Source organism: Camelus ferus, chromosome 9 (genome assembly GCF_009834535.1).
Source record: "Camelus ferus isolate YT-003-E chromosome 9, BCGSAC_Cfer_1.0, whole genome shotgun sequence".
Taxonomy (NCBI): domain Eukaryota; kingdom Metazoa; phylum Chordata; class Mammalia; order Artiodactyla; family Camelidae; genus Camelus; species Camelus ferus.
The window spans coordinates 65282046-65306242 of NC_045704.1; the positions used below are offsets into that span (position 1 = coordinate 65282046).

General features: G+C 40.7%; 1 protein-coding gene across 1 annotated transcript in view; it reads left to right on the top strand.

The window, feature by feature from the left end:
* BRDT (bromodomain testis associated) overlaps nucleotides 1–24197 on the top strand; it is a 54595-nt gene that overhangs the window by 21050 nt on the left and 9348 nt on the right. The window contains exons 9-18 of the mRNA XM_032487080.1: nucleotides 276–461; nucleotides 1082–1251; nucleotides 1324–1613; nucleotides 1705–1815; nucleotides 1889–2035; nucleotides 8555–8616; nucleotides 11116–11287; nucleotides 16635–16735; nucleotides 22321–22526; nucleotides 23049–23223. Coding sequence (XP_032342971.1) covers nucleotides 276–461; nucleotides 1082–1251; nucleotides 1324–1613; nucleotides 1705–1815; nucleotides 1889–2035; nucleotides 8555–8616; nucleotides 11116–11287; nucleotides 16635–16735; nucleotides 22321–22526; nucleotides 23049–23223 — 1620 coding nt within the window. The remainder of the gene's footprint in view (nucleotides 1–275; nucleotides 462–1081; nucleotides 1252–1323; nucleotides 1614–1704; nucleotides 1816–1888; nucleotides 2036–8554; nucleotides 8617–11115; nucleotides 11288–16634; nucleotides 16736–22320; nucleotides 22527–23048; nucleotides 23224–24197) is intronic.

The following is a 24197-nucleotide window of genomic DNA, read 5'->3' on the forward strand; positions in this document are numbered from 1 at the left end:
AAGGGGAGGCGTCTTCTAAGTTGCTGAAGTTGCGCGGCAGGGAAGCAGGAGTCTTATTGTGTTTCTGGTAAATCTTTTTTTCCTCCAGTTTTTCAGAGATGCGATTGACACTGTGTAAGTTCAAAGTATATAACCTTTTGATTTGTTATATGTATACATATATATTGTGAAATGACTGCCACTAGGGAAAATAACATTCTCATCCAAATATGACGCTGAAATGTACCTTTTGTTAAAAATGCACACAACCTTAACAGTCTGATTTTCTACTATAGGATGTTTTCGAAACGCATTTTGCAAAGATCCCCGATGAACCTGTTGAGAGCATGCCTGTGTGTTACGTCAGAACGGACACCACGGAAGCCCTCGGAGAGAGCAGCAGTGAGGCTTCCTCCGGAGACGACTCTTCCGGTGACTCTGAAGATGAACGCGTTCAGCGTCTTGCGAAGCTTCAGGAGCAGGTCGTTGCCTGCCTTGAGATAGGTTTTACGTTCTCCCCGTGGGCTGCTGCTGCCGTTGCAGCATGAAATCCTGTCACAGCTGTTACGTTCACAGCACTTAGCAGCTGTGATTTTATTTACCTACTGCGACATTTTTAATGTTTAATAGTCTTTTCCTTCTCAAAAATCTATACATCTTAAAGTTCTTTTATTCGTAGTCTAACCACAGCGAGGTGATTCTCACTGAAATAATTTATATGGATGCCCTGAGGTATTTTACGGATGAGATCTTTACTTAACATTTGATAACATTAGGTAACATTAACTTATCCTTTCGTGATAAAACGTTAACTTGCGTTGAGCTCCAGCCTGAAAAATCCATGATTTAGGACTTAAGACTACCTGGAAATATTAATGATTCTTGGTCTGTCTTTAGATGAATATTTAAGTTTATGGGTTGAGCCCAGGACCGGCTTTGAAATTTAATATATACCCTTCAAAATAATGAATTTGTGAAATGAAATACCAACCTGAAAGAAATGAATTTCACAAAGAAATCTCCTGACTTTTGAGTGCCTTCATTTTTTCTCTACTGTCTTTAATTGAGAGCATGAATGTTCAAAGAACTTTTCCTCCATCAGCTTAAAGCAGTTCATCAGCAGCTCCAGGTCCTGTCCCGAGTGCCTCTCCGTAAGCTGAAGAGGAAGAATGACAAGCCTAAAAGGGAAAAGAAAAGAGAAAAGATTGATAACAGAGATGAGAATCCAAGGAAAAAGTTGAAGCAAATGAAACTGAAGAAGTCCAAGTGCAAGTAAGTGTCTTTCATGCTGCCTTACTGAAATAACATCAAAATACATTTGATTAAATTTAACCTTTGCTACAGTCAGCCAAAAAAGAGGCGACAACAGGTCTTGGCTATGAAATCTGAAGATGAAGATGCCGCCAAGCCTATGAGCTACGACGAGAAAAGGCAGTTAAGTTTGGATATAAACAGACTCCCTGGAGATAAGCTGGGGCGAGTCGTTCATATAATACAGTCCCGAGAGCCTTCACTGAGAAATTCCAGCCCCGACGAGATAGAGATAGACTTTGAGACGCTGAAAGCGTCGACTCTGAGGGAGCTGGAGAAGTATGTTGCTGCGTGTCTGAGAAAAAGGCCGCTGAAAGCTCACGGTACGGAGCTCTTTGCATTAGTAGAGATCAGTCTGGTATTTGTGTTAGTTTTTGGTTATACTCACTCTTTTTTTCCTCCTAAATCACACAGGTAAGAAAATAATGAAGTCCAAAGAACTTCATTCACAGAAAAAGCAAGAGTTGGAAAAGCGGTTGCTGGATGTCAGTAGTCAGTTAAATTCTGGAAAGCATCAGACAAGACGTAGGTAGCAGCCCTTAGTGCTTCTGTGACTGCTTCGCGGCTGCCATCTTAATGTCTTTTCCCGATTTTGTAGCTGAGGAAACTCAGTCAGCCAGGGCCCTGGGAGGCGGGTCCCGGCTGAGCGACACCAGCAGCAGCGGCAGCGGCAGCGGCAGCTCGTCGGAGTCCGGGAGCAGCGGCGGGGCCTCCGCGTCCGCAGACAGCAGTGAGTCCGAACCAGGTTAGCCGTCCCCCTTAGCGTGCCTCTGTGGGAATGTTGTTTTCTTGCAATATCGAGACGTGCGGTTTGAAGAAACGCTTGTTCCTTACCCTAGAACCTGTGGTTTGGATGCCACACGTATTATTTAATTGCGTGTTGATAATCTTACTATTTTCCTGAAGAGATACTGTGTAAAATGAAATTTCATATTATACGTATGTGACTTACAGGCTTGTAATGTTGGAAATAGTTTACTGATGGTGGGAGAGCCTCTCTCTCACTAGCTCTCTCTCTATATATATACAAACACACACACGCATACATACACCAGATCTTACTACCAAAAAAAATACCAAATAGTAAAATGCTGGTCTTCACTTCTTTTTATAAAACAATGAATCATTTGAGGACATCTTTCACTTTGCTCTTTGATACATCCGATCACTCGAACGTTGCAAAGCGTGCTACGTTGTGACAGTATGCTCTGAATTGAATAATCGTTTTGAATTAAGAAACCAGTTATCCCAGAAACAGTGTAAAGCAGATTTTTTCACTTCTGTTTTCTTCACTGTAGAAAATTATCTTCCAGTTAAAGAAACATGTACTTTGAATTCAGATTCTCAGTATTGCTAAAGCACTGTGTTACTTTATATGGCTTATCATCAGTATATCAAGTTTAACTCATTCGTGTTTCCTTTGGGCTCCTTCATTGATGGGTGCGTGGCTGACAAGTGATCGCTGCCCCGGGTACTGACTTGTAGACGCATTCCATCATTGCTCACCAAAGGGCAAAATCAAATATAGGGCACGTCTGGGCCTAAAATTTTGTTGTATTTTAAATGGGACATTTCTTATTTGTCATGAAGCTCAGTTCACTTTAAAACATCCCACACAGAATATTGTCACATCAGGAATTCTCACCGTTTGTTAAGAAGCTCTCTCCTATTTCAGTCTGGAAATAAGGGTCTGCTGCCTTGCAGTGCACTCTTTCATTTTTGGTTCTCCTTAGTTTATGGTGCTGATTGCTGCATTTCGTTTCTGCATTTCTAAAGTATATAGTGGTAAACATTTTTGTTAGAATAAAGAGAATTCTTTCTTTTGCTGGGATTTGTCATACTAGAACATTTTTAAATTAATGTCGGGCTCAGATTATACATTATTTCCTAATAGTTGACTTTTAAGCATAAAAACTGGAAAAATTCTTAAGTTGCATTTAGTATTTTAAATTGTAATTAGCATTTGTAATTTCATTTAATAAAGCATTTGTGGCCTAGTAAGTTAGAGCACTTTGTCTTTTATTTGTAGGATAAAACTCTTGTTGAATTATCTAATTATCTATTCACTGCTGATCAATAAATAACTTCAGTATTAAAGTTAAAGTACTTCAGAGTGCTTCAGTAAAGTACCTTAATTTGAATTTGAATTATCAGTTTCTGGTAGAATCTTTCAGTATGTTGCTTAAAGGAAACAGTGTTTGTCATCATCATTTATTATGTTCTTAAAATAGTATAATATGCATATGTTTTCCTAACTTTCTAGCAGAATAACTCAGCCTCAAAATTCTAGTTTTAAAATGCTGCTGAATTTTTATTTTATGATTAACATTCTGGTTTAATGTCATCTTTTTCAAGTAACAGGGACTATTTTTAAAAACATTAAAATCAAGGTAGCAAATCTTTCTATTTCAGCCTGCATTCTGGACTGGATGTAGGTTGTGACTAAGGTTGGGTTGTCTTCTAACGTGACAGGCTAGTAGTCTAAGTCAGAATTTTATCTTTGAGATTTTCATTGTTTTATGAACCAACTATACACTTCACTGGAAGAACACTGTATATATATGTAATTTGCAAATGCAGTGCTTAACTTAATGGGGAAAGAACAATTATATCTTTGCTTAATAAATTAGTAAAGGAAGTAAGAGGCCTTTTCACGTAAATGCCAACTTCAGCTGTGCCCCCTGCAGTACTGCGGGGCTCCTTCCTTGTTCCTCGTGTACACGCTGAAGCGGTCTTTTTTGCTTTCCTGAGAACAATGAAAACTGTGATGTAAAAAAAGGACCAAAAATTTTGAAATATAATTAATTCAGGCTGTATCAGTAGCAGTCCCTACTGTAAAAACAAGCAGAGCGCCCACCATCCTCAGTTATGCACATGACGTTATCAAGGAGCAGATGATAAATCCCAAATCTAAGTTTCAGGGTGGAGGGAATGGGGCTGTGGAGAAAATATAATTTGTGGAAATTAGGTATATTAGCAAAAACTTTGTTACATAAGTAAACATTAACTGAAAATATAAATAAGATTTTACAACTTTAAAATGCATCATGATTTGTGTAGGGCTGAAACTTACAGTTGGAATATCTTGATTCTCAGAACTCTGATTAAATGAGGCTTTTGATTGTTCAGAAGGGAGATATGAATATAACTTCATTTCCCCAAATTTTAATAAAGGAATCATTTCTGAAAGCTTCTGTGAGAAATTCTTTTCTGACAGAAGGATATTGATATTTAGTAATTTTTTTCTTAATCAATTTTTTAATAGAATTTTTTAAAAACTTGTAATTTTAAAGATATTAAATCAGTTCCAAGAGAGAGTTGGATTTCAAAGCTTTGAAAAATATAAACTAGATATCTGTGGGCTAGAAGCAGTACTTAATTGCAAATTTCAATATGATTTGATTTTACCATTTAAATTATCTTCTTGATTGACATCAGCATATGCAAATTGTGTTGATAAGTCAAGAACAGTGATTAAACATTGATGTAAACATAAAACCTCTCTAAACTTTTTTCATAACCATCAAAATATCACTAAGTGCCAGACCAAAGATGCAAATGAGGCTTGACAATAAAATTAATTCCAGTCGCGTGTATCCTGTGTTAGCTAGGCTGTGCTCGGATGTACGCACAAGCAGCTGAGAGTTTTCTGATGCTCGAGGAGGTGGGCTGTCTTGAGTGATAAAATACGGAGGAATGTTAACAGATCTGACCCTGTGACTAATAATATTACTGAGAAGCAATCAAACGGAGCTGCTCACCAGTAATAGTGCTTTGGATTCTAACCTTGTAGGAAGTGACTTTGGAAACTGTCTAAATGTAGGCTCAGATACTTACTCATGTGGACTAGAATATTTTTCAGAAATGATTGTCATTTCAATTCTTTAAACAGTTACTCTCAAAGAAATCAGTGGTTACAGCAGCATATTTTTTACCTGGTTAAGACAGGGAATCTGTCACTTCATACTTTTGACTTTTTGCTTTTAATGGGTTCAGGGTGATGTTTTGAAAATGAAACTTATGAAATTCAAGTAAGAGTTTTTTCTTTTTTTTTTAACTTTCTTAATTATGGGTAACTTAAAAGAAGGAATAAAATAACAATATCTATTTTTAATACAATGCAGGTCTCCTGTAGAAGGGACAATGATGTGATTTTTTTTTCCCATGCAAGAGAAAAAAGGCAAACAATTCAAGATCAGATTGTATTTTACCTTTTTAGGAGGAGATGGTTTAGTAAATGTAGAAGTATAAAATAACAGTTTGGAGTAATTCTGCCGTTCAAGATAGAAAGTTGAAGAGAAATGATTAGGTAGTCATCATTTAAATGTTTTAAACTTTTATTAGTTTTTCATCAATTAAAGGTTTTTAAAACACCAGAAGGATAAATTCAAGGACCCAGGCTTGATTAAAAATGTGCATATATTGAGGTGCATACTTGACTGTGAGTCTTGGAAATAGAGATAAATTTTGTCCTGTATTTAAATTTTTTCTGTTCAAACTGAGTCTTCCTGAATTAACAGGCTGTCTAGGATGGTTTTTCAACCTTGGCTGTACGTTAGAATCGCCTGTAAAACTTTAAAAATAGTCTCCAAATCTGAACTGAGCGGAGAAGGGGGCCACTAATGTTCAGTGTGACTGACGTCCCGCTGTGTCTGAGAACTGTTAGTCTAGGTTTTCCCATTTCCACCTTCTGACTCTAGTTAAAATGACTTTGGTAAAAGGAACAGGAAGTTTATAATCAATTTGTTCTTCCATATTAAAATAAGTACCAAATGCTTAAAGGAAAATTACCAAAGCATTCTTCAAAGGGAGCAAAATTGTTTTAGTTCAAAGTGCTTGATTTTTATCAGTAGAACACGACCTAGATTATAAACTTGGGCAAATCACTTAACATCTCTGGACATGCTTTCTTTCCTATCAAATAAGCTAGTGGCTCCCAGTCACTTTTCTGTACCCTATTTTATACAACAGAAGTGTGATTTGGTTTTCTAATTTAAAAATCTTGAGTAACTTTTTTCTGCTAAACATGACATCACATTCTGGTTTGCATTATGGCATTATGTTTTTGTTCAGTTTATCAAGGTTTCACGTGCACACTGGCTTGCCAGCAATGCCTAGTGTCTCTGGAGCATCGGCACCAGTGCTCTGATGCTGGTGGGTGCTAACAGACCTTTCAATGTCTGGCTCCAGGTCTTTCTCTCTTTTGAGTCTATGATTAAATTTTTTGCTTAGTTTGAAATGAAAACGTTCCAATCAGAGTTTTATATTGAGGTTTTTGGGGTGATTTGAAAATAGAACGCATTATATAACATGCTTAATATGCATTTGATTAGTAGTTTATATATATTATCCAGTTGGATCCCCGTAAGGCGGGTGTGCCTGTTACTGTGTTTCCCTGGAGAAATTAGTTGACAATATTTATGTTGTCACTGCAGTGCTCAGTTTTATTAATGTTTGTAAGACCTTCACTAGTTGAAAATGTGCTCTTAAGCTTGATAGTAAACATGTGTATGTTTGCCTTTTAATTCCAAAGGCCAGACACTCCTAACTAAATCAACAGAAATACACAGTTTTACTTTACCGTGTTCCTGGGGAGTCAGCTGTGTAAGAGTAGAATGAGAAGCAAAATGCTGAGTTTCGGGCTGTCATTATTCACCTGTCCACAGTCTGGAAGGCTTTGTGAGGCATACGACATTCGGTGTTTTTTTAATTTTTTAATTAAAATTCTTTGATGTTTTTGCTGGTGTTTTTAGATACTGAGGTGCTAATTTTTATAATAGTTCTGAGCTTTCGTTTTATCTGTCAGAAGACTAAGATAATGCCCTTGAATTTTTCAGAGTACTAATGTGGAATGTCATATTTTTATTACAGTTAAGAGTTTGTATTATAGAATAATACAGTTTAGGTGCATACTTGAATAATTAAGATAGATGTATAGATGTGCATATATTACATGATCATATTAATGAAGTCTTTATTTTTTTGTCCAAAGCTGAAACCATAATTTCTCCCTAAATATGAAAGCTACCTGGATCTGTACTCAATCTTTGCAGTCTGCTTCTTCCCCTTCCCCTTCCCCCCAACCCCCAACACTTAAATAATACTTAGAGGAGTGACATTAAGATGGTTCATGTCGTTTTAAATATTGAATTCTTTAAATTAAAGCACGGCATTGAGTGGCACTTAGCAATTTTAACAATGTCCAGCATCAAACATTTTAGGAGAGGAAAGAGCAGTAACACATCCAGTGGAAACTGATGGCATTTCAGGAGGCAGAAGGTAATTATTAAAATTAGAATGTTTTAAGTTTAAATAAGATTTGGCGTTTGACCAACCTTGGTGCCATGAAGCCAGAAGCAAATAATGCTCAGGTGGCTTATGGAAGCTGGCCCGGAGAGATGGAGCCAGGCATTAACTGCCAGTCTGGTGCTTCACCACACTGACGTAGGCTTGTGACTGGGGAGGATAGCACCAGAGTCACCTGAAGGACCAAGAAAGCGGAGCCTACGAGCGTCATGTCAAGAGAGCTCTGTTTTGTATCTCCTCTGCTGCCAGTGTCAGCCGTGAAGGTATTACTAAAGGTGAAGGAGGTTACCTTTCGTTGCTGTGTAGTTGAGGCTGCCAAATAGCTCGGAAGTAAATAGAGTATTAATTAGAGGGGATCTTAATTATAATGCTTAGCAAGCAGAGCAGACGTCATCATCATAATCAAGTAGCTTCACTTTTAATACAAGACTGACCTCTCGGATAATGACATACCCTTCTCTTATAGTAAGTTCTTAATTATTTTAACTCAGCCTCTTATGGCTACTTGGTGAAAGACGGTGTTAGTGTAATTGGTACTGCTTGTTTAAACCCTTATCTCTGTTGTAACTTTTTCTTTTTAAACTATCACTTATTCATGCTCTTTACTGTGAAGTAACACTTTGTTCTTTTTGCCTAAAAATCCAAATTAAAATTTGTGAGGGGATATTTATTCCATTATGTGGAAAAGAAAATATCCCTCTTAAAAGCAAGTATCGTTTTAGAAATTTTAACTGATTCCAAAAGGGCAAAAACCTGGTAAATATAAGAATTTTTTGATTTAAGAAGTTGATTAAAAACATTTTCTTAAAATCATGACTTTCTTCTCCTTTTTTAACATTTTTTGGGTTTTTTTGTTGTTGTCATTACTTTGTTTCCAATATGAGAAAATGTATAACTTAGAGGATGGTAAGTTTCAAAGTTGGCAAATAGTAAAATATTTATTTATATACATTTGCAGAAATGCTTCATCAATTTACTGGAGCAAAACACAATGATTCTCCTTCTAAAGAGAAAGTAAAGGTAAGTTAATTCCTCCTTTTTACCGTAAAAGTATGTGGGTTATAACTCACTGGTACAGTAGTCGCTTTCCTTGATTTGATTTACATGATAGAGTTGTCACTCATTTCAGTTTCTCAACTAAATGTTCAAAGATTTCTTCCTAGAAGATTGAATAGTGAAACTGTTTGGTTACATTTTTCTGATAAGTTACAACTTTTCTTTTTTGGAGGGGAGATAATTCATTTATTTATTGTTATTTTTTTTAACGGAGGCGCTGGGGATTGAACCCAGGACCTTGTGCATACTAAGCATGTGCTCTACCACTGAGCTAAACCCTCCCCACTCAGTAAGATATAACTTTTTAATATTAAGTCAAATAGGTAAGTAGAACAAATTATAGGAGTTTGGCTTGGTCTTGAAAGTCTGCGTTCAGAGGGACAGTCTTGGTGTCCCCGTGTGCGCACGGCAGGGTGTGAACAGTAAGGTGGAAGTTCTCAGTAAAAAGGTGGCGGGGGAGTGGTAGGCGGGGTGTCTGCGGACGCAGCTCGTAGTAATTGCCAGCGTTCATTTCAGCACGTCTGTGTTTGATTAGTAGTTGACATGCTTTGAAAAGGATAAGAGTAGTTTTACCTTTTACTACTAATTCAGGTTGTCATCCTCGTAAAACTTTTAATCCTTTGTACCTGTCCCAAATGCAGAATTACACGTATAGACCTTTTTTTAAGTCACAAACTTATTTAGCATTCAACTCGAGGTTAGGGGGAACACAACATAAATAGCACTGTCTCAAAGGAGCTGTTAGTTGTGAGAAGACAATAATCACACAGTTAGGAGATTGTTTGATTAGTGCAATAGTCATCTATATTCATAATTTAATCAGAAAATGAAGGAGGAATACGTGTGTGTATATATGTATGTGTATATAGACACTGTATGTATATATATATACCTGTGTATGTGTATACGTATACTGTATGTGTGTATATGCGTATATATACACTACACACGCACACGCGTGTGCTCGCACACACACACACACACACACACACACACACACACACACACACACCCCTGCTGCCCAAAGAAGGGAATGCTTAAAGTGGGTTTGAAATTACAGGGAAAGGGAAGAGGTGGATAGTATATTGACATACTAATGGGGGACCTACTTTTTTAAACAGAGGTAGTAGCGTGAAGAGAGCCAAGAAAGCACAGGAGGGGTGTGCAGGGGAATAGGGCAGCAGAAGGTCCTTGTAAGGGGTCAGCTGGCTTTGGAGACGTGACGGAGGGCTTTGTACATCTAGGTGAAGTGTTGCTGTTGAATGCGGTAGGTGGGAGTGAGCGCTCAAAGGCTGCCGAGTAGGAAGAAGATCCAGGTGATCGGTCTTGCCATAGGTATCAGTGGCGTCAGAAAATTCTGTCAGTATGAACAGACTCTGGAATCACTGTCAGTACACAGCACGTAGAATGCTACCTTTGTTGATCGCTTTGTGGCCAGGTTTTTTTTTTTAATGTCACTCACTGAGGAACAGAATGCTCATTTATGATAAAAGAGGAAACATATGCTCATGAATAAATACACATATTTGTGCGCTTCAGAAAATGATATTTTGCTGATTTAAACCTCAGCATTTGACTTTGGCTTTGGGCTTGGCCCTGTATGATGTTTGGGATAAACTCCCAGCAGCCTTAGTTTCATTCAGGCTGGCGTAGGCATTCATACACTTGCCTCATCTACTCACTCTGACCCCTTTATTAGATGGAGAAGAGGATTGTTTTATTTGTCTCTGTACTATCAACAACTCACACCTTAGAAAATAAGGTACCTGGGCTTTGAAATTGTAACTTAGCTTGCCTCTGAATAGTTGTGAGATTTTAAGTAAGTTATCTTTATTATATCTAAGTTCTTTTGTAAACTGTAAATGGGGATAATAATTATACTAAACTCATAAAATTACTGTTAGAATTAAAGAACTGTATAAAGGGCTTAGCCTGGTGCCTTGCACATCGTAAATGTTCACTAAATGTTAGCTATTACACAGCTTTTACTTAAATAGTTAAGTGAACATTGAATCAGAATTTGTTGGTAATCTATGGGTCAACCATCATGTGATTGTTTTTAAGCCCTCCCTCCCTTTTATATCTGTAATTCGCTAAGGAAAGAGGGGTAAAGGAAGTGTATTAGTCTCTAGATCTGGTACAAAAGCGCAGTCTTTATTGTCAGTAGGTCTCAGGAAAGCATTTGAAAGTAAGCATCACTGGTTAATAACGTGCGTGTAAGTCTGCGTCCTGGTAGCTAGATCGCAGTCTTTGATGAGCTCCCCTCACGAGCTGTGTGAGGGGCCAGCTGTTTCTAACCCTTAGCTTCCTCATTTGTAAGACAGGGATGGTTTCACCTTGTAAGTGTGTGTGACTTGATGTTACGTTCAAAGGCGGTGTTAAATTATGTTCTGTCCTCCTGTGCTGGTTTTCTTAGTTACACTTCTTGTGTGGTTAAATCTCTGTTTACCTTTGTCTTAACAGATACAGTCTTCTGTGCAAGATGCAGCCTCTGGGAAAACTACCCGTGCTCATCAGACCACGTGTTCGGGTGGAGCAGCACCAAATCACCACCAGCCAGTGCTTGATCGTCAAGGATCAGAACATTTACAGGGTGTGGAAAGCACGTCAGCTTTGCAACTTGTGCCTCCTTCAGGTAGGAAATTAACAAGTGAGTGACCGGTTGAACAGCTGATTTCTAAATCTACACATGAAAATGCTAAGATCATCCTAAATGTTATGTATCTGGGATACTGAAAATCATAACTAGCAAATTCCATGTTAGAAATAATCACATGGAATTAGGAAGCATAGTGGAGCATAGGAAGCATAGTGCTTTGCTCCCAAAGGTACGCATTACATTTGAATGAAAGAAAAGTGTGTATACAGTTCACACGCAACTTACTTCCAGATGAATTGGTATGTGGGCCGTGTATATAGAGCTGTCACCACCGTGGCTCATGCTGTCAAGCTCTGACTTGGGAGATGTTGCCCTCGTTGCCATGAAGTCTGTGTAAGTTGGAAAGGTAGACAGGAATAGAGAAAGCACATCGAGAGATTCTACAGGTAGAGAAATGAGGTCATAAACATTAAAAATAGTTTACAGTTAAGGAAACTTGGACTAGAAATACTTGCCTAGTGGTGGTTCCTGTTACCAAAAACATCTTCCAAAGCTGGAAATCGGTTTGCTGTTAGGTTCATGTGACTTTATAAACGCCTTACCTGTTAGTCTTACCAGCAGTGCAGGTACGGCGTTCTCAGCCTGGCCCCCCTGGGCTGCAGGGCACAGGCGGACGCTTCTTTGACAGTGACGAGCCCAGCTCGTGTGCTCAGGCCTAGACCCGAAGCAGGTGTGCGTATTCCACATCCGTGTCTCCCTCCCTCCAGACTGCTCCCGGGTTTCCACTCGGCCTCCAAGGGCAGGGGTTTCTCCACAGCAGAAGAAATCTCTAAGCTGTTTTACAGCAGCACAGACAAGGGGAACAGACACATTTTGATCCTCCTCTGTTGCTGTCAGTAAACACTCCCTACTGTTCTGCGCTGAGTATTCCATTTCGTGTTTAACTCGAGTTGTAGCTCTTGGCCGTGGAGGAGGGGTGGAGACCAACACCAAAGGCAACACTGGAGGGCACCCCGGAAGAGGCATAGACAGAGATTCAGAGTGTTAAATTTTTATATCCATCCTTTTCTGGAAAAAGATTCTTAAGATACTCGGGAGAAAAACTGAAGATATTGTTCTAGGTCATAAATCACCTTAAATACCAGTGCCCTGAGGTCGACATTGAGCTCTTTTATTTTGTACACAACAGGTAGCTTTAAACACGAGCATAACAAAATCAGATTTTATGTTAGGAAGAGATTGCTGCTTACGTTGTAGGGGATGGACTAAGACGCAGATGCTCTGATGTGGTGGGGACCATGCAAGGAGTCGAGTGCTGTAGTCTAGGAAAGAAATTATGGGAACCAAAACCAAGGCAGTAAGTACAGAAAGCATGTGGCTAAATTAGACATTGTTGTGGCAGAATTACCAAGCTTCATTAGAGTAAGTGTCTCCGGAGAATTATCTGATCGTCGGGTTGAAAATAAGAGGCAGTGCTCATTTTGAACGTGTTTGAGATGCTAAAGAAAATCTAACTGGAATTATACAACTAGAAATGGGTTTCTGGAATTAATAGGGTGTAACAAGAACTGTAAGGATTGCCAATATGTAGAAGCTACGTGAAGCCATGAGAATGAATGAAAACATCCAGGAAAATGTGCAGAGAGGGAGGAGAAGGGTCAATGACAAAATTCTAGGTAACCAAACTCCCTTAGTAAAAGTAGAAGAAGATAAAATAAGTTAACAGAAGAGGAAATTAAAGCTAAAAGGAAGAGGAAAATGGTATGATAGACGCTCAAGAGGTATGTGTTTAGGAGGAAAGCATCGCCAAGGGTATCACGTCCCACTACGAAGCGTTAAAGAAGGATGAGGAAGGCGGAGAGAAGGTTGAAACTGGCCGTGTGAGACTTTCTGCTTTTGCAGAGTCTTCCTTTATGGCCGTTTTGACTGGGGCAGAAGGCAGATTGTTGTAAACTGACAAGTAATGGAATCTGAACGTAAACCAGTCTTTCACATTTATTGGTGAAGAAGACGGGAAGGTAGCTGTAGCTTTAACATGAAGGTGGGCTTTTTTACTTTTGATTTTTGTAAGACTGGGCGAGGTGGTTTTGTTTTGAGTTTTGAAATTGAGAGATTTGAAAACATTTGAAGATTGATCAGAAAGAACCAGAATAGAGAAAAGTTGCTGTTTTCATTATAGTGGGTTCATAGAAGAATGGCAGGGATAGCTTTGAAGAAGAACAAAGACATTGAAAAGTAGTGGAAAGAATGCAGTCAAGATGGTCTTTTGTTCCTATTTTAAGAAAACATCCTACCCATGAAAATCAGGCTTTAAATGTCTGAGTCTTCGGTGGGGGTCGGTTTATCGTATTCCTTCAGCTTCTGATGCCGAGTGGCTGTTCTGCTGTGCTCAGCAAATTTTTCAGAACCGGAGTGGTTTGCATTTGCCAACTGTAGGTGGCACTGTGCCCAAGGGAAACTGCTAATGTATATAACCTATAAAATGTATATGGAATTTTACCTTTCTGGAGTTTGATCTTGGTGGAAATAAATTTTTGGTTAAACCATTACACAATGAAGGCAGAAATGTTTCTACTGAAGTTTTCTTGTGGTTTGACAAGAGTGTTAGAGTACAAAAATACTTAAGTTGAAGTCTTAAGTGTTGTCAGTTTTCTTCAAAATCTTTGCCATCATCTCCACATGAACTGGAAGATGTCTGGTTTTTTTCCCTTAAAATAAGTTGGAGTTTTTAGTCACAGACGATTACTCAGCTTATCTTTATAGTTTATCCTTTCCCCAGCTCATAAAAGTCTTCCCTCAATTGTATTAAGAATTTTTTTTAAATATGCTATCATGAAAGTGTGACTGAACATGGCAAGTGGAAGGTAAATCAAGGAGTTTTTCCATCTAGTAGGAAAAAACAGCAACTGGTCTGTAAAGTAAAAATAATGTGCCCTAAAAGAGGCAAAAATGAAATTTAAGGAGATGAGGAAGGCAGAATTGCACAGTCTCTTTGGAAGACGTGTATTTGTGTATACAGGCTTGAGAGGCATTTTTGTTAGAGGGAGCAACACATAGGAAGGTATTCAGGTGACCAGTAATTCGCCATGACCAACGCTTTGGTTGGATAAGCAGGAATACAAGGAAATAAATTTGGAAAGGTAGGTGAGGTTCAGACCATAAAGAACTGCAGTACCTGGAGACTCTGAGCTTGGCAGTCACGGCGTAGTCAGTGTGCAGCCGGCGAAAGGGTTCCGACAGAACGCGCGTCAGGGGGGTTAGCCTCCCGGTGCTGTGTCGGGGCAGCTGGAGCAACAGCGCGTAGGCACCAGACAAGGAAGAGGCCGGGTGGGCTGTGGGAGTAGTTGGAAAAAAATTAAGTAATGGAAAGAAGAAAAGGGGAAAGAGAGAGAAAACACAGGGGCTGCGTAACAGCTCTCCCAAGGGTGAGAACACGCTGGGTTTTAATAACAAAGGGGTGGGAGCCTGGGCGGCGCGGGGGACGGCGGCTGGTCACAGATGCAGGCTGGCGGGCCTGGAACCCAGATGAAGAGCAGAGGTCTGCGAAAGTGAGTTCCGTAGTGTGTGGAGGAGCAGAGGGTCATCCATACGAAAATGTTTTTCAGAGAGTTGGACCTTGGCTTTTGTGACACTGTTCTCTTGACTGTCCCATCTCTGAATGCTCCTTACGAGGTTCCTTCTTTACCTGCCTTCCTTTAAATGTTGACAGTACTCTGAGCCACGTGCTCAAGCATCTTAAGCATCTTACCATTTTGCTTTTCTCCAGGCCTTTCTAGCCGTGTTCCAAAGCACGACTTTCTAAGCCAGGACCCCCCCCTCAGCTCTCACAGCAGCAGGCTTGGAGCAGACCTCCCGTTTGCCCCAGTGTGCCACACGTGGGTCATTTTCTACTCACTATGGCATGTAACAGGCTGGAGGCTCCACTTACACATTCTCCCTGGGCGTTCTCCTTGGTGTCTGTGACTTCTAGTCTCATTTTCACAGCTCATGCATCCAGGCCTCAGACACGTTCATACAACTCTACCAAGCATCTTAAACAGCACATGGGCATCTCAGACACAGCATGCCAAAGTGGACTTCCCCCTTTTAATTCCCACATTTAAATCTTTCCTCTTTAATTCTTGATAATGGCACTGTCACCGCTTACCAACTTAGAGTCATCCAACTGAGTCATTTATAATTTACTGCTGTTGACATGTGTGCTCTTCCTGCTCTGACCCTAGGCAGAGAAAGGACGTAGTTCTCTCCTGAGAGCTTTTCTCCCTGTTTTTCCACTCCTGTTTAACTGAGAAGACGTAGGTCCACTGAGCCTGGTAGGGACACGCGAATTTAAACTTTGTTCTTTCATTCAGGCATCCGCTGACAGTGTTTTGTCTCACCCTCCTGTGCTCACTCATCTCCTTTAATGGACCTTCCTTCTTCAGACCTTAAGTTTAAGTAGTGTGATTCAGCCAGATAACCAAAGGAACTGATGGGCGGTAGAGGCTTAGGTGTCAGTTCCCATAATTCTAGGTGACCAGGATTTTATGAGCTTGAGCCAATTAGTTGGGACCTATAGACAAGAGCTGGAGAGAACTGAAACAGAAATGACTCAATTAAATTTCATACCCGAGGATGCTCTTGGTCACAAATGACAGAAAAGTCAGCTCCAAACTGGCTCACACAATGAGGAATTTTGACAGCATGCACACGAGCAGTCCGGGAGCAGGTCCGTCACTCAGGCCTGGCCTGCCCGAGGCGTGAGCTCTGTGTCCGCCCCTGGCGTCACTCGTAACGGGCGAAGTGCTCGTGTGAAGGCTTCCCATCTCTCGGGACTGCGTAGTCTGTCCCCTTCACCTCACGCGACGTTGCGTGTCTGACTCCTCTCCCCTCACAGGGTACTTCAGGTGTCCTGTGTCTGTCCTCTCCGTTCTTTGTCTTGCCTTTGTCCTCACTTCGGCCACCAGGAAGCGCCTGCCCCTGGAAGCCCTGCGTTGGCCCCGGCTCGCCCTCCTCCAAGTGGTGCACTGGTGTGGGGGCAGGGTCGCCGCCACCGGCCCGGCCTGGGGAAGGCCGCGCCTGGGACGGAGGTCCGTGCGCAGGCAGGGCCGCTGCGCCCCGGGCGGGGCTCCGTAGGTTTTGGTGGATGAGCCACAATGTCAGCTGTGCTGTATGCTGACAGAAAAAAACAAAAAAGACGAAAGAAGAAGAAAAGGGAAGGAGGTAAGTTTCAAGTGAAAAATGTTTATTTTACAGTGTAACAATTCCCCGAGTAAGAATACTCCAAAGTTAAGAAGCACAAACAATCAGTTATTCGCCGTTTGTGGCCTAGGGGAGAGAAAGGTCCGATTGTGGAGGCTAAGGATGCAGTGTCTTGACTGTACTGTTCTACTGTTGCATGCAGGAGGTTCTGAGCAGCGCCTGGCTGCCCCGCCTGCGCGGCATCAGGCCGGCGGTGACGACACAGTGGCATCAGAATCAGAATGTCACCTTCCTGTGCAGAAGGTAAGAGTCATCTTATTGTTTTCTCATAAATCTTGAAGGGATTTAAAATCGAAGTATGGAAGTAGTACAAGAGGTATTTTAAACCCTAATTTGAATGAATTTTTGGATCTCTAAGACTAATTTTTGCCTATTTGTTAAAAAAAAAGTTAACCTGTGAGCAACACGTGTCCCCACTTTCTACATTAGTCCCCATACTTGTGTTTAATTGTAAATTCTGTAATGTTTGCCAGTTACCCTGATGTTGTTTTTTATTTTTGTTTTTTGCTTTTTAGTGGAGGTGCTGGGGATTGAACCCAGGACCTCGTGCGTGCTAAGCATGTGCTCCACCGCCAAGCTATACCCTCCCCCCTACCAGCTATCCTGATTTTAAAACATGTTACAAAACTTATCTTTTGGAATTTGTTATGGTAATTTCTTAATGGAGTCTTTCGTGCACTTAATCTTCAGCCATACACTGAGCACTTCAGCAAGTGCTCGAGATGTTTGGGATGCATTAGATACATCAGACACTATTCTAGACATTTGAATCTAGTAATTCTCAGAAACTGTAAGTGAGATATTCACATAGCCCCCTTTTTCCCTCCCTCGCTCTCCCTCCTTTCCTTCCATTCGTTCCTTTCCTTTCTCACTGTAAATACTTCAGAGGACAAATCCTTTTGTGTGGGCGTGCTAGTGGGTCTGACAGTTCACTGCAAGGAGCACAGTGCTTTGGCGCTTATGTTTTCTTGTTCTTAGAATCTCTGACTTTCGTACATAATGCTCTGCTAATAATTATGATCATCAAAGAGTCCTGTGTTTAATTTGGGTGATTTTTATTGATAAGAACCATTTTAAAAGTGCTTTTTCTGATATCCAACATAATTTTATTTTACTGTTTTTTAAACTTAGTGTTACTGTTTTTTTATGGAGGCGGTGGGGATTGAACCCAGGACTTCATGCATGCTAAGCTCGCGCTCTAACCCTGAGCTACGCCCTCCCCGTTATTTTATTGTTTTTTTATTTGGACAACAGAAGTGTCATCCATCTCCTTTAGGATGGAAAGCATAATGCAGCAGTTTCTCAAATTAAATCTTGGTTTACTGTGTACTAAATTCTTTGTTTCTAATTTAACAAGACTGTAATCTAGGCTGACCCATAATCAGGTTTGAAAGCAGCAAGAAGATTCTCAAAGGGGCAAAGCGGTTACAGCACAGATAAGCAGCAGAACATCCAGTAAGTGCCAGGCTGCTGGGGCCTGTGCCGACGGTACACGCGACCACGTCCGCTGTCTGTCTGTCCCTAGTGCCTCACGCGCAGCAGGGACTCAGTGTTGAAGTGACAGCTTCTGCAGGAATGGGGCTGTGTGGCTTGTTCCCTTCGCAACAGACTGTTGCCATTCTTGGTATTGTTTCCCACCCTTGCTTACTCGTTGTCAGCAGGTGACCACTCACCTGAAAGGGAGGCTACAGAATTTGGGCGCTAGGAGAGATTTTTGAGAATTAGTCTTTGTGAATAAACTGTAGCCCAGACAGTTCGAGCACTTGCCCGAAGAAGAGCTGAGATTAAATAAAACATTTCAGCAAACTCCCAGCCTCTTGTCATTTTACTCAGAGCAGCACCTTTGCTGTTCTCTTACTTCTGCCTCAAGAAAAGCTACCCTTCTTGCCAAGACTCCTCTCTCTTATTAATTTTCTTTCATTTGACAGAGACGTTTTGTGGAGCTCTCCAGCCATCTCCGTGGTCTCTATCATTCCTTTTGTCTTATTTTCCCACCACCTGCTTACATTTGAAACCAGACTTCCTCAGTTATAGCACTATTGACGTTTTAGGCTGGGCAGGTTTCCGCTGGGAGTAGGGCTGTGTGTTGTAGGGTGCTTCCCAGGAACCCTAACCTCTGCCCACCGGGTGCTGTACACCCTCCCCACCACTGTGGGACAAGCAGAAGCTTGCTCTGACGTTGCCAGATGTCTTCCCGGGGCAGAGGAGGACCACCCCTAGTTGAGAAGCTATGCCTTAATTTTACCCAGAATATAACTGTTCCCTTGTTCCTGTAATTTGCCCTGTTGGAGGAACCAGTGGTGTCTAAGACTGCTGCCTCCCTCCCTGAGTCCTGGAGGGGGAGGGAGCCAGGGCCTTGCACTGCTTCTCTCTGACGGGACATCCACGGTGGTCAGGTACCAGGTACAGTCTCTCTGCGGAGGACTCAGGTACATACTTCTAGACCTGACTTCCTGTGACTTTTAGTCACTTTTGACTTCTCAGTCCCCTGCAGCTGAGGAATTGCTAAACTCTTTGGGTTTTACTTTCAAGATATTTCCTTTTCTACTTCTGCCCCACAAACCAGGGTTCACTGCCTTCACTCCGAGCTCTCTGTAACATTCACAGCTGGTCGGACTAACTGGAGCCCTCCTTGTTCTGGTCGCTTCTGCCTTTAACAGCCCTGCACTGCTCCTCCCCATGTGCTGCTCTGAGCGTATTACTGGTGTGTACAGACCTGCAGTGGTTCTAACTTGGGCTCCAGAATGAAGGTGAAACACCTTCACATCATGACGCCAGCCAGCTGTTCAGCGTTAACTGTCTGCCTTGTGACTCACTGGAACTGAACTTCTCGCTTCTCCCCAGATACACCTGTACTGTTCAACTGTCATGTTCTTTCTTCAGTGAGGAGTGCTTTCCATCCTCAGCTCTGCCTGCCAGAAGTTTTATTCTTCTCTGTGATACCTGAAAACTGTCCTGAACTCCAAACCCAAACGTGAACTTCCCTGTTTGATGGTCTGCCAGAATTTCATTGCGATTAAACAGAAATTTCAGGGACAGAGAGACCAGGGTTTCATCCTCTCTTCACTTCCTAGTAAATATGCTACCAGATGTTGCCTGCCCTGGTCCACACCTCTGTCCGAAGGCAAGATTCTTTGCTGACTCAGTAAAAAACGAAGTCTGAGCAGCCCATTCCGTGGACAGGAACAAAGACAGGTTTAGTCGGCAACACAGAGGAAGGACTTAATAAGCACAGCTGGGCGGCCAGCGGCGAAGGCCGTCGTGCGGTCGGGGCGAGGAGGGCTGTCTGACTCCTTTTACGACTTCAGGCCGGAAACTAAGAAGGCTTATGGGGGTGTCTTGTCACAAGTTCTCTTTCTGCCTTACTGAGACCACGGACAAATTTCGACCTAATAGTTCACGGAAACAAAAGAAAGGAGCGAGCAAGCGTACTTACTGCGGAGGCGGTGACCGAAACCAGAAAGTTGGACAGGGCGGCGGCGCCGCACGGCCCTCTCCCCACCGGACAAGTAGATGAGCTCTTTTTTTTAACTTAAGGTAGAACTGACACAAGACATTACTAGTTTCAGGAATGCACCTTAAAGATCTGATGTTTGTATATACTGAGAAATTGCCCCCACAGGAAGTCTAGTCTGTCACTCTCCCAACATAGTTCACATTTTTTTTCTTGTGATGAGAACTTTTAAGGTCTACTCTCAGCAAATTTCAAATATATAATAGCCTTATTAACTGTAGTCACCACGCTGCATGTTGCATCCCCAGGACTAATTTTACACTGGAAATTTGTGCCTTTTGACTCTCTTCATTCATTTTGCCCACTTCTCACCCCCTCCTCCGGCAACAACCAGTCTTTTCTGTCTATAAATTTGGGGCTTTTTTGGGGGGCTGTTGTTCCTTGTTTTTTTTTTTTAAGATTCCACATATAAGTGAGAGCATATGGTATTTGTCTGACTTAATTTCACTTAGCATAATGCCCTCAAAGTCCATCCATGTTGTCGCAAGTGGCAAGATTTCCTTGGTTTTTTATGGCTGAATAATACTCCCACGGTGTACGTATGCCACATTTTCTTCTCCCATTCATCCACTGACGGGCCCGTGTGTTCCTTCCAGTCTTGGCTGCTGTGAGTAATGCTGCAGTGACCAGGGGAGTGCAGATCTTTCTTCAGGATTCTGCTTTCATTTCCTGTAGCCGTGTACCCAGACGTGGGACTGCTGGGTCATTTAGCAGTTACACTTTTTGGGTTTTGAGGTGCCTCTATGCTGTCTTCTGCAACAGCCATATCAATTTAAATTCCCACCAACACTTTTCTCCACATGCTCACCAACAGTTATCTTTTGTCTTTTTGATAGTAGCCATGCTGACAGGTGTGAAGGTGGTATCTCATCGGGGCTTTGATTTGTACTTCCCTTCTGATTAATATCCCATTATGATTGGTGATGTTGAGCACCTTTTCATGGATTTATTGGCCATCTGTGTGTTCTCTTTGCAAAAATGTCAGTTTAGATTCTCTGCCCGTGTTTTATTCAGCTTGTTTGTTTTTCTGCTGTTGAGTTGTATGAGTTCTTTATCTTAGATATTAACCTTTTATCAGACACATGATTTGCGTGTATTTTCTGCCATCCAGCAGGTTGCCTTTCCATTTTGTGTTTGTTTCCTTTGGTATGCAGAAGCTTTGTAGTTTGACGTAGTTCCACTTGTTTATTTTTGCTTTTGTTGCCTTTGCTTTTGGTGTCAAATTCAAAAACTCATCACCAGGATGGATGTCAAGGAGCTTAGCATCTATGTTTTCTTCTAGGGGTTATAATTATGATTTCAGGTCTTATATTCAAGCCCTTAATCCATTTTGAGTTGATTTTTGTGTATGGTGTGAAATAGTAGTCTAGTTTCAGTCTTTTGCATGTGGCTGGCCAGTTTTCCCAACACCGCCTATTAGAGACTGTCTGTCCCCATTTTATATCCTTCACTCCTTTGTTGTGAATGCGTAAGTGCATGCATTTATTTTTGGACTCTCTATTCTGTTTCATTGAGCTGTGTGTTTGTTTTTATGCCAATACCATACGTTTTGATTACTGTAACTTTGTAATACAGCTTGAAGTCAGAAAGCATGATCTCTTCAGTTTTGTTCGTTCTCAAAATTGCTTTGACTTTTTGGGGGCTTTTGTGGTTTCGTACACACTCTAGGTATTCTATTATTTTCATTGTGGTCAGGAAAGAATCTTGACATGATATCAGTCTTAAAATTACTAAGGCATGTTTGTGGTGTAACATTAACTATCATGGAGAATGTGGCAGGTTAATTGCTTAGAAGGGCCATCTAGACATGTAATATCCAGTGTCCAAAATGATAGCCACTAGCCACATACGGTTATTGCGCCCTTGAAATGTCTAGTGCAACTGAGAAAACTAGGTTTTAAAACTCTGGCATTATCTTACTTTGCCTCTGATTAATCGTTTGTATATTTTTGCTTTATTTTCCCCATAGGATCATAAATATCTTGATAAATATCTTGATTACAGTGATCAGTTAATTTTTATATTTCTTATAGATTGTCATACCCTTAACATATATGTTTTACATTAAGTTGAAATAATTGTCAAGCATGCTATTTTAATTTGATCTTAGATGAATAATTGAATTTAGCTAATCTGTTATGCTATTTCTGACTTTAGAAACCTTTAACATGTTTACTAAACTTAAGTTTAGTAAAATTACCTGAAGCCTTTGGAATCTTTACTTTTGATCCATTACTGTATCAAGAAATATTGCTTTTCTTCCAAAATTTAGTTGTCATCTTTAGACATAAACTGAATCAGATATTTGTTTCAGGATATAAAGATCAAGAATGCAGACTCTTGGAAAAGTTTAGGCAAACCAGTTAAAACATCAGGTGCACTGAAATCATCAGATGAGCTCTTCAACCAGTTCAGAAAAGCAGCGATAGAAAAGGAAGTAAGAGCCCGCACACAGGAACTAATACGGAAACATCTGGAGCAGAATACAAAGGACACTCAGGCACCTCAAGAAAATCAGAGGTCTGTAACTTACCAGGTTAATGGAGGCTCTGGGAGACACAGACATGTATTTAAAATACATTAAATTTCTATTTTGAAGTGACTAATTCAGCATTTAGTAGACCACAGATCAAAGTATAATTGCAGAAAGTAAGTTTTCGTTGATTGTTTTTTGGTAAGTAGTAGTATCTGTTTTGGAGAGGACAGAAATAGTCAAGTGATTGATTAAGCTATTAAAGATTCTAATACTGCTAAGTTATAAAGACATCATAATTTTCCGGGAATGTCTTCATATAGTTTCCATTCTGTGCATAAGAAGATAATGGTAAATCTTGGTCATAGTTTTCCAAAACGTGCTCTTCGTTAACAGAGATTACCTGATGTAAAATGTGACATCAAAAATAAATCTTAAAAATAATGTCATAATATATGAAAAAGGGTATCTAGAACATTGCATTTTATTTGTTCATTTAACAACGTATGTTAGTAATAAAAACTTTCAAGGCGCTTGAAACCTACTTTGAACTTTACTGTTTCTTCAAGTGACCACGGCTGCACTCAAGAACCTTTTCCAGATAAAATGCAAAACAAGTGTCTTGGAGCCGAGCAGAAGGAACATCAGCAGTCGCTGGCGGCGCAGGATAAAGGCCGACTCTGGCTTCTCAGAGACCGGAATTTAGCTCGGGAGAAAGAGCAAGCGCGGAGGAGACGAGAGGCAGTGAGTGGACTGGCTGACAGGGGAGGGCCTGGCGGGGCGGCGTCTTCCCGTGCTCGAAGCTGTCTTCCGGGTGGCTCTGCAGTGCCAGTCACCTCCTTAGTGGAGTGGCCTCTGTAGTGATGGTCAGCTTCTAAAATCAGAGTAACATTAAAATTTCATAGTTGAAAGACACAAGCATACTGTAATAACAGAGCATCAGTCCTGGAGCTGCTAGCCTTTGGGTTCAAATCCTGGTTCTGCCACTTACTAGACTTTTGGACCTGGGCTATTTATATAACCTCCCTGTGCCTCAGTTTCCTTACCTGTAAAGTAGGAATAACAAAGGCGACAGGTGAAATGAATTTACACGTATTCAGCACATATAAAAATGCCTGGCACGTGGGTAAAATCACCTCCTGTTATTACTCCTGAATAATCTGTAAACCTCCTGTATGAATTGAAAAGAGGCCTGTGTTTAGGATTCCTAAATATATGGAAAGTGATGTTTTAAAAAGTAGAATTGATTCATTCCTTTATCCATGGATTGTTTAAAAATGTGTTAGTTAGTTTCCAAATATTTGGAAATGTTTTGGCTTAGTGAAAATAATAGAAAATTAATGATTTCTAATTGGATTCCATTGTGGTCAGAGACCATATAATGTCTTGAATTCTTTTAAACTCACTAACACTTGTTTTGTGTCCCAGATTATGTTGCTACCTTGGTAAATAATTCTCTGTGCACTTGAGAAGAATGTGTCTTCTCCTGCTGGTGGGCAGAGTATTAAACAAGCCAAGGTGATTTATAGTGTTTTTTCGAATCTGCTGAGTTCTTGCTGATTCTCTGCCTGCTTGTTCTGTCAGATATTGAGAAGGGCATTGGCATCTACGATTGTATAATTGCAGACTGGTCTTTTTACCCTTGTAATTCTGTCAATCTATTTCATGTATTTTGAAGGTGTTATTAGATGCATAAACATTTAGGCTTAATATGTCCT